At 56.5% G+C, this 15,985-nt stretch overlaps 1 protein-coding gene across 1 annotated transcript in view; it reads right to left on the reverse strand.

The window, feature by feature from the left end:
- The window catches only part of ANKH (ANKH inorganic pyrophosphate transport regulator), a 102,210-nt gene extending 92,484 nt beyond the window's left edge, over positions 1-9,726 (reverse strand). Inside the window, exon 1 of the mRNA XM_055130459.1 lies at positions 9,205-9,726. Coding sequence (XP_054986434.1) covers positions 9,205-9,300 — 96 coding nt within the window. The 5' untranslated portion in view covers positions 9,301-9,726. The remainder of the gene's footprint in view (positions 1-9,204) is intronic.
- Between the last annotated feature and the right edge of the window lie 6,259 nt (positions 9,727-15,985).

Genomic DNA, 15,985 nt, shown 5'->3' on the forward strand with positions numbered 1-15,985 from the left:
CTAGTTTGGATTCCTCACACACTACTACTGCCCAGCTCTAGGGACACAAGAAGACCCCAGACCCCCAGACCCCCAGACCCCCTTTCTGAAACAGCAGCTCCAGGTCCCTGCATGCATCAGGCAGCCTCACCCCAGCCAAAGGAGAGATGAGAAACACGACACCCAGGGACGCCTGCGAGTCCCAGCCTAGACCTCAGCATCAGGCTTATTAAAGCAGAGCATGGACGGAGAGATGCTTCCCCGTCTGGAGCGCCTGGGCTCGATCCCCAGCACTGGTGGCCCCCAGGGTACCACCGAGGCCCTGAGCACCCAAAGGCATGTCCCTCCTCCCCCCCCAAAGCAGAAGCAAACAAACGCAGAGCAAGGATTCAGAGGCGTACTGGATTCCATGGGCCCACAAAGGGCTATCTCTGTCCCCACAAGGAGACTCACGCAGGATGACTAAACGCACCGTGTCCCCCGCCACCCCCCCCCCCACCAAACCACCAGGAGTCTTCCCTGGGTCTTCCAGGGACATCTCGTTCACCCCCAGTTCCTGCCACTTATTTCCAACTGAAGCTCCCAGGAGTGGACCCCACCTTCCTTCCGGTCACCGCTGCCCTTGCCCGAACGCCCTCGGGAGTGTCTCATTTCCCTCCAGGTAGAGCCAAAGGTTCCTGTCTGCCAAGCCCGCACCAGCTGGAGACTCCTTCCAGGGGGACGAAGACCTACAAGGCCCCCGAAGTGGGCGGGAGGACCAGGAGCCCCATGCACGCGCGACCCCGAGTGGCGGCAGGTCAGGTGAGTAGGGGGCTCCCCGCTCACGGCGGGCCTCATGCACTCGCAGACCCAACAACCACAAATTGAAAAGCCGGCTAGGACCAGTGCGTTTCCCGAAAACCCAAATGGAGCTGCCTGCCCATCCACCCGCCCACCCCAGGCCCCCAGGCCCACTATCCCTCGGGCGACGAGCCACCTCCTCTGGAACCGGTTTGGAGAACTCGAGTCTCTGCCAACAAAATACCCCCTTGTCCCCGACACACAATCAAGTTTCCGAAGGACCTGGAACGCCTCCAAGGAATCACCTCGGGGACTCGGCAAGCGGGATTAAGGGGGATTTCTGGCCGGCAGAGATAACCACTCCCTGAAGTGCCATGTTCTCAGGGGCCGGAGGGGCGTTTTGCCGAGGGAGCAGATCCCTGGGCCCTGGGAAGGGCAAAGGCAAACCCCCCTGGGGCGGCCTGGGACGGCTCCACGAGGCCGGCTGGTGCCCTCTGCCACACCTCAGTTGGGGTGCCGTCCACTCGGAGGACACTGGGAGAGGAGGAAGGAGGACCCCCGCCCCAACACACACACACACACACACACACACACACACACACACACACACACACACACACATGACCAGAGCCATGGAGTTGGCCCTCCTGCGCGCCAAAGGGCCTCGAGTCAGTTTTCTGAAGGAGGATCCACTCAGTGAGGGGTCAGGGGTCAAGGTCACAGAGCTGACAGGACTCTGGAATCATTCTGGAACACACATGATCCTCAGAGGCGCGGGGCCACCGTGTCACGGAGCCTACGGGCCTCTCCTCCAGGGGCAGCCTTCAAAGGGATTCCGTCCTCATGTCCCCGTGAAATTTGAATTCTTGTTTCTCAGAGTCCCGGGTAATGCCTCTGGATTAGAACATTTAAAAAGTCAGTACCTGGGCTGGTATGGGCTGGACACTCAGCTCAACCGGCTGCAGCACGGACTTCACGCACGGGAGACTCGGGTTCGATCCCTGGCGCTCCATAGTTTCCTGAGCACCAAGCTGGGAGCATCGCCGGAGCACTGGCAGGTGTGGCCCAACCCCCAACCCCAAAGTCCACAGTTAACAGGGACCAGACACATCTCTATATAAATGAATGACTGGCTGGTGCTGAAAAATATTTCTGTAGAGTTTTGAATACCCCAGAGGAATGGACACGTACAAAAAGTGACACGGCACGTTACACATGTTGATTTTTAAGTGGCCAGAGAGATGTGCAATAAGTTTCCAGCAATCATTCTCATTCTGAGAACACCTGAGAATACAAGACCTGGAATTTCAAGGATAAGCTCCAATTCCCAAGAAAGTACTGAGAGGGTGACCCGGGGTCCATCCCTGACACCACAGACGGCCCCCAAGCCCTGCCAGGAGTGACCCTGGAGCAGAGCTGGGTAGCACTGTAGCACTGTCTCCCCGTTGTTCATCGATTTGCTCGAGCGGGCACCAGTAACGACTCCATGGTGAGACTTGTTGTTCCTATTTTTGGCATATCGAATATGTCACGGGGAACTTGCCAGGCTCTGCGGTGCGGGCAGGATACTCTCGGTGGCTTACCGGGCTCTCCGAGAGGGATGGAGGAATCGAACCCGGGTCAGCTGCGTGCAAGGCAAATGCCCTACCCGCTGCAGGGAAGGAACTTTTGGAGCATGGCTTTGATCCCCGACATTCCATCAAGTCCCCTGAGCACCGCCATGAGTAATTCCTGAGTGCAGAGCCAGGAGTGACCCAAGTGGCCTAACCATCTCCAGGTGTGGCCCCCCCCAAAGCCCACTGAAGAGCTCCCCACCCTGGAGGGCGTAAGGAGAAGAAAGCCTTTGATGGAGCAGAGTGCCGCGTGTTTATCCTTCCCTCTGCAGCGCCCGCCTTGCGCCGTTAAAGAAAAGCACACTGTTGTGAGTAGCCTGTGTCCATCCGGTATCCACCCACGGAACGCTGCCTCAGTGGGGGGGGGGGGCCGTGTTCCTCCCCCCAGTCTCAGGGACCTGCAAACTGCGAGACTGACTTTGTGGAAGTGCAGAAGGGCCTGCCAGGCACTTAATGAGGATTGTTTATTACCCCTCCCCTAGGACGCGGTGACAATGATCTTCCCCCCTTGCCCGTGTCCACCGCCGCCCTGATGCCCAGACCCGGAAGAGAGCCGCTGTCAAGGCGAGCGATGTCAGCACACCTCGAGGCCCGCTCAGAACGCCACCGCGCCTGCCACAGGGCAAAAAAAAAAAAAAGCAGCTTTTTTTTTTTTTTAATGAAGAATGAGCTGCATTCCTCGAAAGCTCGGCGACGCCGTCCTGAGGGGGGGAGTGTCTGGCTGTCTCGGGCAGGCTGAGGATGGGGAACCTGATGGCACGGCGGTGAGCTCAGCAAACCGCCTCAATCAGCCGGCACCGGGCTCCCGACCACAGGATTAGATCCTGCGGCGCCAGAGGTGGTGGGCTGATTGAGGTGGTCACGGGGACGGTGGCGGAGGGGGATAAACGTGGGGGAGGCGAGGAGACAGCTCAGCGCAGCCTTTGCGGTCGGCTGCTGGGACCGACTTGGAACCCGGGTGCCCCATAGCCCTCCCTCGAGGGCCCTGGGTCTGGACAGCACAAACAGCTGGACTGGGCGAGGCTCCCCCCAACTGAGTGTCTCCCCCGGGTGCTGAGTAGGGCCTGGAGGGACTCCTGAGCACGGCAGGGGTGCCCCCCATCCACTCCGATCCCCTCGGACCCTTCCCCAAATAAAAGGGCTGGGAAGCCTGGTGAGCACTTCTCTGCCGGACGCCGGAGGTCACCACGTCCTTGACTGGACGCAGACTGCTAGAGACGAGTGACCTCATTTTCTACGGAGGAAGGAGACTCTGAGACAGGCACCACAGCACACCAGGCACCAAGCCCAGGGCAGCCAGGGCATCCTCTCCCGAGCCCGCACCCACGCTCACGGCAACTTCAGATTTCAAAAAGGAAGAGAGAGCGAAGCCCGACACCTCGGCCCGGAGAGCAACGGGGCGCTAGGGAGCCCGGGAAAGCCAGAGTCAAACACCCAGCCGCTGTGTTAGAAATCACATCTAGGGGCCGGAGCGACAGCATCACACAGGGTCCCCCCCCCCCCCCCGTCCCACCAGGAGTAAGCCCAGAGCCTCACCCCCTCAAAGCAAACCAAACCATAGTCCTACCCCCAACACTCTTCCCTCGGGGATTTCGAGACAGTTTCGGGGTGAAGTTTCGGCTGCTGCCTTATATTTTCACCCCGTCCCCTTGACCAAAGCCGTGCCAGCCGCTGGGAGCAGACAGGGCTTGATTCGATTATCTGGCTCAGCAGGCTCCTCTGACATGATCTCCTCGGGCACAATTTCCTTCCCGCAGCAGCTGTCCCGGGCGTCTCGAGCCTGACGGCGGGGGGTTCGCAGGGCCAGGATGCACGAGTGAGTTTCTAAGAACTCCAGTGGCGCCGAGACACTGGCAGAGGCCGGATGGCGGCCGGCCAGGTGGGCAGGCCTGGGCCCCCAGGGGCGCTGCCCTTCCTTCCCTGCCCGCCCTTGGGATCCTGCACACAAGCCTGGTCACGCCTCGGCCCTTCATCCTTCCCTCCAATGCAGCCCGAAGTGGAAGCCCGGACCCAGGGCTCTGGGAACAGAAGCGAGTCTGCAGAACTGGGGGTGAAGGCGCTGATTCCACTGATTGACCCTGCAACGACCCGAACGGGCACCCACAAATGTGTCGTCGCTCTTATGCTAGTCCCCGGGGCCTGTGTTTTCGATTTTAAAAGCAGGGCATTCTCTTTGAGGGATGGGTCGGAGAGCCCAGGCCTTGCGGGAGAGAGCCCGGGGTTCGAGCCCCACCTCCCCATGGCAGTCACCTCCCCGTGCACAGCTGAGAAGGGCCCGATACCAAGATAACAGGACCACGGGCCACTCATTCTCATCCACACCGCTTTCCTTCTCCATGATGAGAATGCAGCCCTGGGCTGGAGAGATAATACAGGATACAAGGGCGAATGCCAGGAGGGAATTCCTGAGTGTGGTCAGGAGCAATGCCTGAGGAGCATCTTCGGGTGTGACCCAAAAGGCAAAAAAAAAAAAAAAAAAAAGGCAAGGGCAAGGACACTTGTCTGGAATGTGTCCAGCCCTGGCGTCAGCCCCAAATATGGTCCCAGGGTGATCCCCAGGGATCACACCTGAGCAAAGAGCCAGGAACGGCTCCTGAGCACTGTTGCATAGCTCAACACTGCCCTCCGATAAAAGAGACAAAAAATTAGGAGCTGGAGTAATAGTACAGCGGGGAGGGTGTCTGCCTGGCACGCGGCCGACCCAGGTTTGATTCCCAGCATCCCATATGGTCCCCCAGGCACCACCAGGAGTAATTCCTGAGTGCAGAGCCAGGAATAACCCCTGTGCATCGCTGGGTGTGGCCCAAAAAGGAAGAAAAAAAAAGAGAGAGAGAGAAAACTAAAATGCCATCCTGGGGCGGGAATGGGAACTCAGTAGGCCGGGCACATGCTCTGCATGGAGGAGGCCCTGATTCTATTCCCGGCTCCATAGGGACCCCTGAGCACCACTAGGAGTGACCCCCCCCTCCCCAACAGACAGCCGGAAATAGCACCGCCCTCTTCTGTCCCATCACACCGCCAGCCTCAAGAAACACAAACAAAAATACAACCCTTCCCCACCCCCTGAAATTAGTGCCATGCCCATAATAAAAAAAAAAAAAGAAAGAAAAATAAGTGACAGTTTGTGCAAGTCTTGTCAGAAGAAATACTCCGTAATATTTGGGTTTCCTGCCTGCCCGAGCTAGGAAATTACAGGGAGCCCTACAGACAGCAGACTCTGCCGGGAGGGAACTCCGGAGGCTCAGAGAGGAACCATGCCAGGCTGCTCCGGGCCCTCCCCCCCCCCAGCTCACGGGCTGTCATACACACGCCGCCGCACTGTCTGCCTCGGGGGCTGGGGGAGGTGTTTCACACTCCGCCACAATTCCACGTAAATCCCGCCCTCCAGAAGCCCCCAGACAGACAGGGTTCTGCATCCTGAGAAAAGCCTCACCAGAGGACAGTTTTAATGCTCTTGTGAGCCTTCTCTTCTTGACAAGTCAAGACGGGGAAAGAAAGAAAGAAAGAAAGAAAGAAAGAAAGAAAGAAAGAAAGAAAGAAAGAAAGAAAGAAAGAAAGAAAGAAAGAAAGAAAGAAAGAAAGAAAGAAAGAAAGAAAGAAAGAAAGGAAGGAAGGAAGGAAGGAAGAAAGAAAGGAGGAAAGAAAGGAGGAAAGGAGGAAAGAAAGGAGGAAAGGAGGAAAGAAAGGAGGAAAGGAGGAAATGAGGAAAGAAGGAAAGGAAAGGAGAGAAAGAAAGAAAGAAAGAAAGAAAGAAAGAAAGAAAGAAAGAAAGAAAGAAAGAAAGAAAGGAAGGAAGGAAGGAAGAAACCCAAGAGGTTTTGGGGGTGCTACACCCACGGAGGAATCTCCTGGCAGTGCTCAGGGGACCATTGATATCCGGGATGCAGTGGCCGGGTGCAAGGCAGGCGCCCTACCCCGTGCGCTATCGCCGCTCTGGGGAGCCTCCCCGCCCCCTCCAAGGTTTCCTTTTTGAAAATGGTGCATTTCTGGTTCACCCTCCAAGCATGCAAAGCAGGGCCCGCTCTGACCTTTAGACTCCCCTGTCACCTCCCAGCGAGGATTAGGAAATCGCTGAGCTGTGAATCACGGCTCCTGCAGGCCAGAACAGAGCACCTGCTCCCCACAGCTGAGGGGAGAGACCCGCACGGGCCCACGGGTGCCAGCGCCAGCAGGGCCCGCCCGGGCTGCCACGCGCAGACGGCGCACACCCCCCTCCTCCTGCAGCTGGAGTGAGACGCTCTCCTGTCCACCCCCCACCCCCACCCCAGGCCTGGCCACGCTCTAGTTCTCTCCCTGCACGTCTAAACATCAGTCAGAGGAACTTGCAGGCCTCTCACCCACCACCACCGGCAAAAACAATTACCATCTTATCACCGGGGACCAGGAGGCTCGGCGAGTTTGGGAAACCCTCTCCCTGCTCTCCCTCCCTCCCTCCCTCTCTCTCACCCCTAACTGACAGACAGAGATCCCGAGGAGAACTGCGCCCACCCCCCTTCAACAGTGGTGTTGAAGGATAAGGCCCTCCAAGAGCACTTGTTGGTACGACTTGCTTCCGAGTCACAAGACAGCCCAGAGGGCCCGGCTCCTGTCAGCTCCACCATGAGGCTAAAACCAAGTCTCCAAGTTTAGAATCATCACTACAAACCACAGGCCTCTGGCATTTAGGCCTTGTTGTTTTTTTTTTTTTCTCCCGGTGCAGGAATGATCAGATCCTAGGCCAACACACACACACACACACACACACACACACACACACACACACACACAGAGCAAGCGTTTCACTACGTGCCCCCATGAAAGAGAACCTCATGTTTTGTTTTTGAATTTTTCGGCCACGCCCGGGGATGCTCAGGGCTTCCTCTGGTCTCTGAACTCAGCAGTTACTTCTGAGGGTGCTTGGGGACCATATATATATGGGATGCCCGGATTTCACGCGAAAATCAAACCCTTCATTAGATCAACCCTCTTCTGAGATAAAAGCAAACGTGTGATAATACTGTGGTAAGCTTCGGGTCATGCAGTTATGTTAATTATGAGCCAGAATACTAGAATGTGTGTGCTGGGGTACACACACACACACACACACACACACACACACACACACACACAGAGTGCTAGGCTGGGCTTTCTGATAACCTTTGGTCAGTGCCAAGAAGATAAGCCTTAAAATAGGAGAAAGGTTCACACCGCGCACTTGACTCATCAGAAGTGTGCCCGTGTAGTAACCTGGGTCTGACACCCGGGTTCTAGGACGGCCCCAAAGTCAGGCCTAATTATGCAAGAGGCGAGTGGGCGGGAGGGGGTGGGGCTGCGGCGGGGCGGGGCGGGGCGGGGCGGGGCCGAGGCGCCGGGCACGAGGGAGGGGGTCCCCGGAGAGGGCCGAGTGGCAACAGTAACGCTCCAACATTTCACCCAAGGAAATTAGTTTCCCAGACAAAGGTCCGCAGAGACGGGGCGACGCTGCTGGCGCTGCCCGGCCAGCCCCAGGCCCCGTCCGGCCCTGGGCGCGGGATGTCGCGGAGCTGGGGAGTCGCCGCCCCGCGAAGTTCCGAACTCCCAGCACCGGAGGGGCGCGTGGTGCCCCCCTCGCCGCCGCCTCCCCGAGCCCCCGCGGGTCGGTTTTGGAGTAAAAGGGCCTAAGAAAGCAACGTACGTGGCGCACAGGAGCAGCCCCGGGAGTCGCGACTTCGGAGGCAGAGAAATAAGAGTCGCCCGGGCAGGTGAGGGAGGGCAGCACCTGCCAGCCGGCGCGGCGCGGGGAGGGCATCCTCCGGCGACCCCCTCCTCGGCCGGCCGCGGCATCCCCCCAAGCACCCCTCCCGGGTTCACAGCACCCGCATCCCGCACCCCTCCCCCCCAACCCGGCGGCGGCGCGACGTTGGCCCTGACGCCGCTAGGAGAGAACCCACGAGCCCAGGGGGCAAAGCAACGAGGGCGAAACGGCAGGAAACAATAAGGTGCCTCCCCCCTCCCTCCCTGGGTGGTCCAAGGGGGCTGGCGAGAAGCGCCCCCCCGCCCCCAATGAGATAAGGCCAACGGGGCTGGCTTAGGGGGGAGCACGCGGGGGCTCCCTTAAATCCATACCTGGGCTGTCCACATTAAAAATAAAAATAAATAAATAAAATAAGACCAAGCGTCTGAGAAAGCAAGTTGGCCACGTTCACAGACACACACACACACACACACACACACACTCACACACATACACACACCCCTCCCATCATCACCAGCACCAGCAGCAGCAGCAGCAGCCCCGGATAAATAAATTAAATCCCAGCACGTGAACGGTAGAAACTACATGTTAGTTACAGATCTGAGGTTTACATAATCGCCAATTACATAATGCCCCGCTGTGCACCGTGCACCCGTCGGTGGGGGAAACTGCACCGCCCGGGACCCCCTTAGTCTCCAGCGAGCGCGGGGTGGGGGGGTGGGGTAAAAGTCTGGGTAAACAGATAATTGGGGTTGGGGGTGGTGGCGGTGGCGGTGGGGAGCCGGGAGATGGGGGCTGGGGGTGGTGGGGGAGCGCGGAAAAGTCATCCTGGACCACCACCGCAGACCCGACCCCCGGCTCGGAGAATCCGAAGCGCCTCGGAGCAGGTGACTGCGCGCGCACGGCCCCCCTCCCCACCCCCATGCCCACGGTGCCCCCCGGGGCGCCCGGGTTCGCTCCGGGGGCCGAAGCAGCCGGAGCGACTCTCGGGGGTGGGGTGGGGGGTGGCGGTGCCCGGGCGGAGGTTGCGCTCTGGAGGGTCGGAGGGTTGTGTGTGTTTGTGGGGGGGGGGGGGTGGAGGGGGACGCGGGTGGTCGCGGCGCGCGGCCGGGGCTTTACCTGCTCCCCGAAGTCGATGGCGATGTTGGTGATGCCCAGGGGCACCAGGAACCGGATCAGGGGCCAGTAGTGCGTGAGCGCCGGGAATTTCACCATAGTCCCCGCCGTGGGCCGCCCCCACGCACATCGGCCGCTGCGAGGGGACTGTGCCGGGCGCCGGGCGCGGGCCGGGGGGCGCGGGGGGCGCGGGGGGCGCGCGGGCCGGGGCCGGCGGGCGGGCGGCGGCGGCGGCGGCGGCGGCGGCGAACGGCTCCTCCTCGCGGCGCGGCGGCTCTAGCAGGAGCGCGGCCGGCTCAAGTCCATCCCCGCTGCCCTCCCACACAACAAAGATCTGCCGGGAAAAAAAAGAGGAGGGACGGCGGCGGCGGCGGCGGCAGAGGCTGCTGCTGACAGCGGCTCCATTATAAGCGCGCCGGGGCCCGGAAATAAATAAATACCCGCGCGCGCGGGGCTCGGCCCCGTCCCCGCCGCCGCCGCGCCGAGGAAATCAGGGGCGGGCGCGGAGGCGCGGGCAGCGCCGGCGGCGGCCCCGGGGGCCGGCGGGGGGCGGGCGGGGGGGCGGGCGGGCCGGGCGGGGCGGGCCGCTCCCTCCTGCCCGCGCTCGGCTCGGCCGCGGGGGGCGCGCGCGGGCCCGGCCTCCCCGCGCTGCCCCGGCCGGCCTGGAGAGGGCGCGGGCAGCGCGCGCCAGCACGACCTCCCCGCCCCGGGGGGCCTCGCGGGCTGCGGGATCCGGGGTCCCCCTGGCTCCCCGCACACTACGTACGCACGCACGCACGCACGCACGCACCCCCGACCCGACCCCAGGCCCGCGATCGCCCCCCGTCCCCGCCCCCGCGCCAGCCCCAGCCCCAGCCCCAGCCGCGCGGGCGCGGATGCTCCAGGCGTCGGGCAGGGAGCCCGGCTGGGACGCGCGCGCGCGCGGGGGGTGCTGCAGAGCGGCCGCTCTGAGCCCTCTAGCGGGGTTGTGGGGGTAAAAGGGGTCTCTCTGGGGGGCATCTGGGGCGCTAGGGAGCCCGGAAAACTGATTTGGGGACGCTGCTCCGGGAGCACGGGATGCCGGCGCGTCCGGGGAGATGGGGGTGTCCCCGCAGTGCCCAGGAGTGAGGGCACCGGGGCTCCCCTGCAGGCGCGCACCGACCGGCCTCCAGCGGCTTTTGCTGCCCCCTGAGCTGTGGGGTTGTTGTTGTTGTTGTTGTTGTTTTCCCTCCTAGGTCTCTAGATAGTCAAAAGAAAACCAAAATTTGGAAAAGTTCAAATATCAAGGGAGGAAGGAAGAAAATGATGCTCAAGGGGGCTGTCTAGGGCGAACGGGAGCTGGGCTGAGTTTGGGGGCGTTTTGTTTGCGTTTTAAACCTAAAACTCGAAATGGGTGACCGCAACGTCCTGGGTGCAGTCGGAGACAGGCAGAAGGTGCCCGGGAAGGCGCTGGCCTCTGCCCACTGCTGGCCTCAACCCGAAACCTCTTCCAGGAGAAAGGGCCTCGCGGTGACAGGCTGGTCGTCCCCCCCCACCCCCCCCACCCCCCGCGACGTCGCCTCGCTTCCAAAGACCTGGGTTCTCTTAGTGGTCCGCTGTGACCCTTTGCAAGATAATTGGTTTTGATTTTTCAGGGCCACACTCAGCGGCGCGTCGGGTTTACTCGGGGCTCTGTGCTCAGAGCGGGAGGGGCACTCCCCTTCTTTCTGATGCTCAGAGGTCCTGCGCTCCTGGGGATGAGACTGGTCCCCCCAAGCAAAGAATTCGTGCACTCTTGTGCTTTGGGGCCGTCTACCCGGCCCCAGAAACTGATTTGAAGGAAGGGTCCAGGAAATCAGCTAGTCCCACTACCTCTTCACTAGGATTTTGCACTAGCTCCATCTTTTAAAGCTGAATAAGCACAATGAATCGACTTATTAGGTGATTTTCCACCTAAGAACAAACCTGTCACATCTAGCTTTGTTAAAACTTATTCATACTTTGAATTTCAGACTACTGGGTTCAAGTGTTTCATAATTATTTGAAAGTATTAGATGTTTGTTTCTCATATGTTCGTACACTTAAAACATGATTTTTTAAAAAACTGGGTTGGAATGATAATACAGTGAGGAGGGCATTTGCCTTGCAGGTGGCCCACCCAGTTCATCTCTGGCACCCCGTATTGTCGCCTGAGCCCCACAAGGAGAGATTCTTGAGTGCAGAACCAGGAATGAGCCATGAGCACCACCAGGTGTGGCCTATAGTTTAAAAAAAATGGATTGATTTTACTTTTAATTTTTATTGGTGTTGGGCGCCACTCATGGTGGTGCTCAGGGCTTATTCCTGGCTCTATGCTCAAGGATCACACCTGGTCGGGCTCTGGGCCTCAAACCTGTGTCAGTTGTGTGCAAGGCAAACATATTACTCACCGTGTTATCTCTCCAGCCCTAAGAAACCATTTTCAATTCTACATGACCTGTCCCCGCGCCTGGCTGTCTTCACCAGGGCCACTCAGAGGGTGTGGGTTGAGTTTCCCTCCCTGCCCCGAGCAGCCGAAGACCTCTGGAACCCAGCCACAGCCACGCTCAAGGCCCCTCTCCACATGTTTGGACGAGCCTCACGCATGAAGGAACAGGCAGAGGAACCCAGGTGTGCGGGACCCAGGGCTGAGACCTCCAAGCCTGCTCGAATCGGGACTGAGCCTCTTCTGCCCAGATCCTCCATTTTCCAGTAGCTAGGCAGTCACAACCACAAACTGCCCTTGGCACCGTGTAATTCCATCAACGGCCAACATCCAGAGACTATAAAACCAAGCTCCCGGAAGAGAGTGATGCGGTGGAGATGCAGCCGCGTGACATCTTGTAGCCTAGTTCTCCCTCTGGGAGGGTCTGGCAAGCTACCGAGAGTTTCCTGCCCACATGGGAGAGCCTGGCAAGCTCCCCGTGGCGTATTCATATGTCAAAACCGTAACAATGATGAGTCTCATTCCCCTGACCCTGAAAGAGCCTCCAATGCGGCACTGTTGGGAAGGACGAGTAAAGAGAGGCTTCTAAAATCTCAGGGCTAGGACGAATGGAGACGTTACTGAGACCACTCAAGAATATCGACGATCAACGGATGATGATGATGATGACATGATCTGAACAAACTGATTTACTGTTTTGCTCTACTCTGACCTCACATTGCATTTCGTATAATTATGATAAAATGTTGGTAGTGATTTATTGTGTTGGAAGTGTTCAATAGTATTATTGAAGCGATTTCCCAGCAAAACAGGAAGTCCTTGTGTACAGGACTCTCCTCTCCAGCAGTTCCTGAAAGATGAGGTTTAATATAGTGGAATCTTATTTTTAAATGTACTAAGGGAGCTTTGTTATTTAAAGGACTTCTCTGGGAAGCAGTTTTTTCCTAAAGCAAATAGTGCCTTATGGTTTATCCATCCTGTTGGTAGGGCTCAATTGACTCAGAACAATCTCATTAAGCTGACTTTGGTCTCGAGTGTAGGTTGATGAGGTCCTGAATCAATCAAGCCCTCATCCTGTCCAGTTTGCTTTGTTGGTCCCTGGACAAGCCTGGGCCAGAGGAGGAACACGGAGAAATTCCAGTGAACCGACAAAACGGCCTCCTTCTTATTGGAATCTCCCCAAAGTATATTTTTCAATAAGAGCTTCCGCGGTGTCATCTTTGATGATGGCCAAGAGCAACTGTTTAGATCTGAAAGCTCTGTGGACTCCAATCACACTATGGCAACAAGGAATGAACAGACTTTTCCCGCCTTTCTGTCCAAGAGTTGAAAGCAGACCACGGATTCCAAAGGGAGAGCTTTTGACCTCTTTCTCTTTTCTCTTTTCCTCCTTTTAACTGATGCCTGGTTTGAAAGTATAGTTCCAGAATACAAGTGCCGAGAGTGAATGGGAAGTTGTCAAACAACCCAGAATGGAGGAAGAAATCCCAGAGCCGTTGGAAGGAGCTCTTCTGGGTGTCATGTGAGGACTGGGCATTAGGGCTCAGGGGGCTGGGGGGGATTGTGGCTAGATGATGATGATTCCAGGCCTGGGTCAAGGACGATGAGGTGGGACTCAGGTTCGGCAACAGCAGGAACCACCAGCCCCTAACCAGATTATTTAACAGAAAAAAATTGGGAGTGATCTCCCAAATTAGGAGGAGGAGGGAAGGGTGCTTCCGATCATTCTTAGCCAACCAGGCCCAAGGATTGGGGCTAAGGAGTCTCCAGGGCACCTGGGGGGTGAGGCTCAGGGGGTCTGTATCCTGCCCTATCGTACAGGAACCGAACCTGACTCGGCCACAGGCAAGGCGAGTGCCCGCATCCATGTGCTCTCTCTCCAGCCCCCAAAATTAGTTTGTATGGAAGATTTAGTCCTGGTTATTGATGCCCAGTGATGTTCTTTTCCTTCCCTTTCCTCTTTTTTGTTGTTATTGTGTTGTCTGGGGTCACAACCTTGAGCTTGGGGACGCGCACATACCTTGCTTGGTGCGTGGAGATGACACCGTTAGTTGTGGCCCTGCAATGCCACAGTGACTCACCGTGGGCTTGGGGTTCATGCTCGCAAGGCACGTGCTCTGCCTTTGAGCCAACTCCCAAGACTTGATGTCTAGTTTGTTTGTTCGTTTTCTTTTGGGATCACACCTGGCAATGCTCAGGGCTTACTCCTGGCTCTGCACTTAGAAATTACTCCTGGCGGTACTTGGGGGACCCTATGGGATGCCGGGGATTGACCCTGGGTTGATCATGTGCAAGTCAAACACCCTACCTTCTGTACTGTCGCTCTGGCCCCTGGTGTCTAGTTCCGACAAATACTAAGCCCTGTCTGCACCATTAGAGAATAGGTTAGCTTTATTATAAATTAAAATATAAGAAAAGATTTTTGATATGTGGGTATGTGGTCTTTGGCACAATTCACTAGAAATTCAAGTGTCGCTGTTCTCCATCTGGGCTTAGGTGGGCCAGGGGAGGTGCAGGGAGGGTGCAACGCCTCTAATCTAAGACTATTTCATTCATTCATCATCATCATCATCATCATCATCATCATCCCGTTGTTGGTCAAATTTCCCGAGCGGTCTCAGTAATATCTCCATTCGTCCTAGCCCTGAGATTTTAGAAGCCTCTCTCTACTCGTTCTTCCCAACTATTTCATTATTCATATAAATAGTGACTATTTCATCATATTCATATAAATACTTACCTGTTTGTTGAAGCCACCGTTTCGGCCAGGATCTGGTCTTCAGGGGACAAGAAGAGATGTTGTCTTCCCCCAACTAATGCCAAGCGTCACTCTCCCGACTCTGGGTCCTTCCAGCCCCACCTCTGATCAAACGTGCCTGGGCCAGTTACCCAGCTTGTTTTCACACACGTGGCAGCACAGGAGGCGAGCGGCAAGGCTACTCATCTTGAAACTGAACAGGGGCCGTAGCGTGTCAAGAATTAGCTAAATTCTGCCAAGAGTTACAGTTCTTGAATAATTAAAGAAAAAAAATTTTTTTCATTAGATTTCGAGGTATGGAGCTTGAAGTCAGGGCCTCACACGGGCAAGGCAAGTGCTCTCACACTCAGCTCCGGCCTCGTTAGTGGGGTGTATTCAGGGACCATCTAGATGCTTGAAAACATGCCAGAAGAGAAAAGGAAGATGATCTTTATGTGCTGATAGGCAGGATCTGCGAAGAAAGCCAGGTCCTGAGGCCAGAGAAATTGTACAGTATGGAAGACACTGGCTTTGCACCTGGTCTGCCTGGGTTTGGTCCCCAGAACCCACTGTGATGTTGAATTTGGGTTTTCCTAAGATCTTTATGCTTAAGCTCCAAGTTAACAGTGTATTATTCTTCCTATTACCAAGTAAAATACAAAATAGAAATCAAGAGTATGCGCTAATATATGCATGGCAGCACAAAGATTTTCTTGCTTCTCAGATTTTACTAAAATTTTACTAGAGGAAAGCTAGACCAGCCGTGATTTTATCTTTGCATGTGCATGATTCTGCTATTCTTTTTTTTTTCATTGTCCCTGCATTTCTAATCAAACGTATTTTCCTTTTTTAGTGTTACTAATTAGGTTAGAGCAGGTGTTCATTCATCAAACAAGAATTACAGTTATCCTCACAGGAAGTCGAAATTGCAACCCTAAATTCCTCTGTCTCCAACAGAGTCTTTTTGGGGGTGTGGGACACATAGTAGGGGTGTTGAGTCACAAGCCCATGCTGCTCCAGGCTTCCATAGGCTCAGGGATCACTTCTGGTGGTGCTTGGGCAATTAGGAGGTGCTGGGGTCCACCGGAGCCCCCACACGCAAAGCTTGTGCTCTAGTGTTGTAAGTGCCTTCACCACACCCACTGGCACATTTTTATACATATAGACATTCCTGATTTCGAAATGGTGTCCTGTAATTTACAACATTTGACTCGTGACTCACTAGACTGGCTGGCCAAGGTGTTAATGAATCCAATGTCGTCTTAATTTCCTTGTACTTTATTTAACGTCCTTTTGAACCATTCCACGCTCCTCCTTTCCCCGCACCCCCATCTGAGTGCCGGGTATGGTATAAGGGACTGGGAAACTAGCACCGAGTAAATCTCACAGGATCATCCAAAGACCGAACACAAAGTTAGTGATGCTAACTTCACCACGCCCACCTGACCCAAGGTAACATCCTAGTCCACCATAAAGGCACATGAGTAGAGGATGTTGGGAGGACCCATTCGGGTTGGAAGATGCGAGCTGAAAGTAGACCATAGACCGAACATGATTCCACTCAATACCTCTATTGCAAACTACAACACCCAAAAGGAGAGAGAACAAAAGGGAATGCCCTGCCA

This window comes from Sorex araneus, chromosome 1 (assembly GCF_027595985.1).
Source record: "Sorex araneus isolate mSorAra2 chromosome 1, mSorAra2.pri, whole genome shotgun sequence".
NCBI classification, from domain to species: domain Eukaryota; kingdom Metazoa; phylum Chordata; class Mammalia; order Eulipotyphla; family Soricidae; genus Sorex; species Sorex araneus.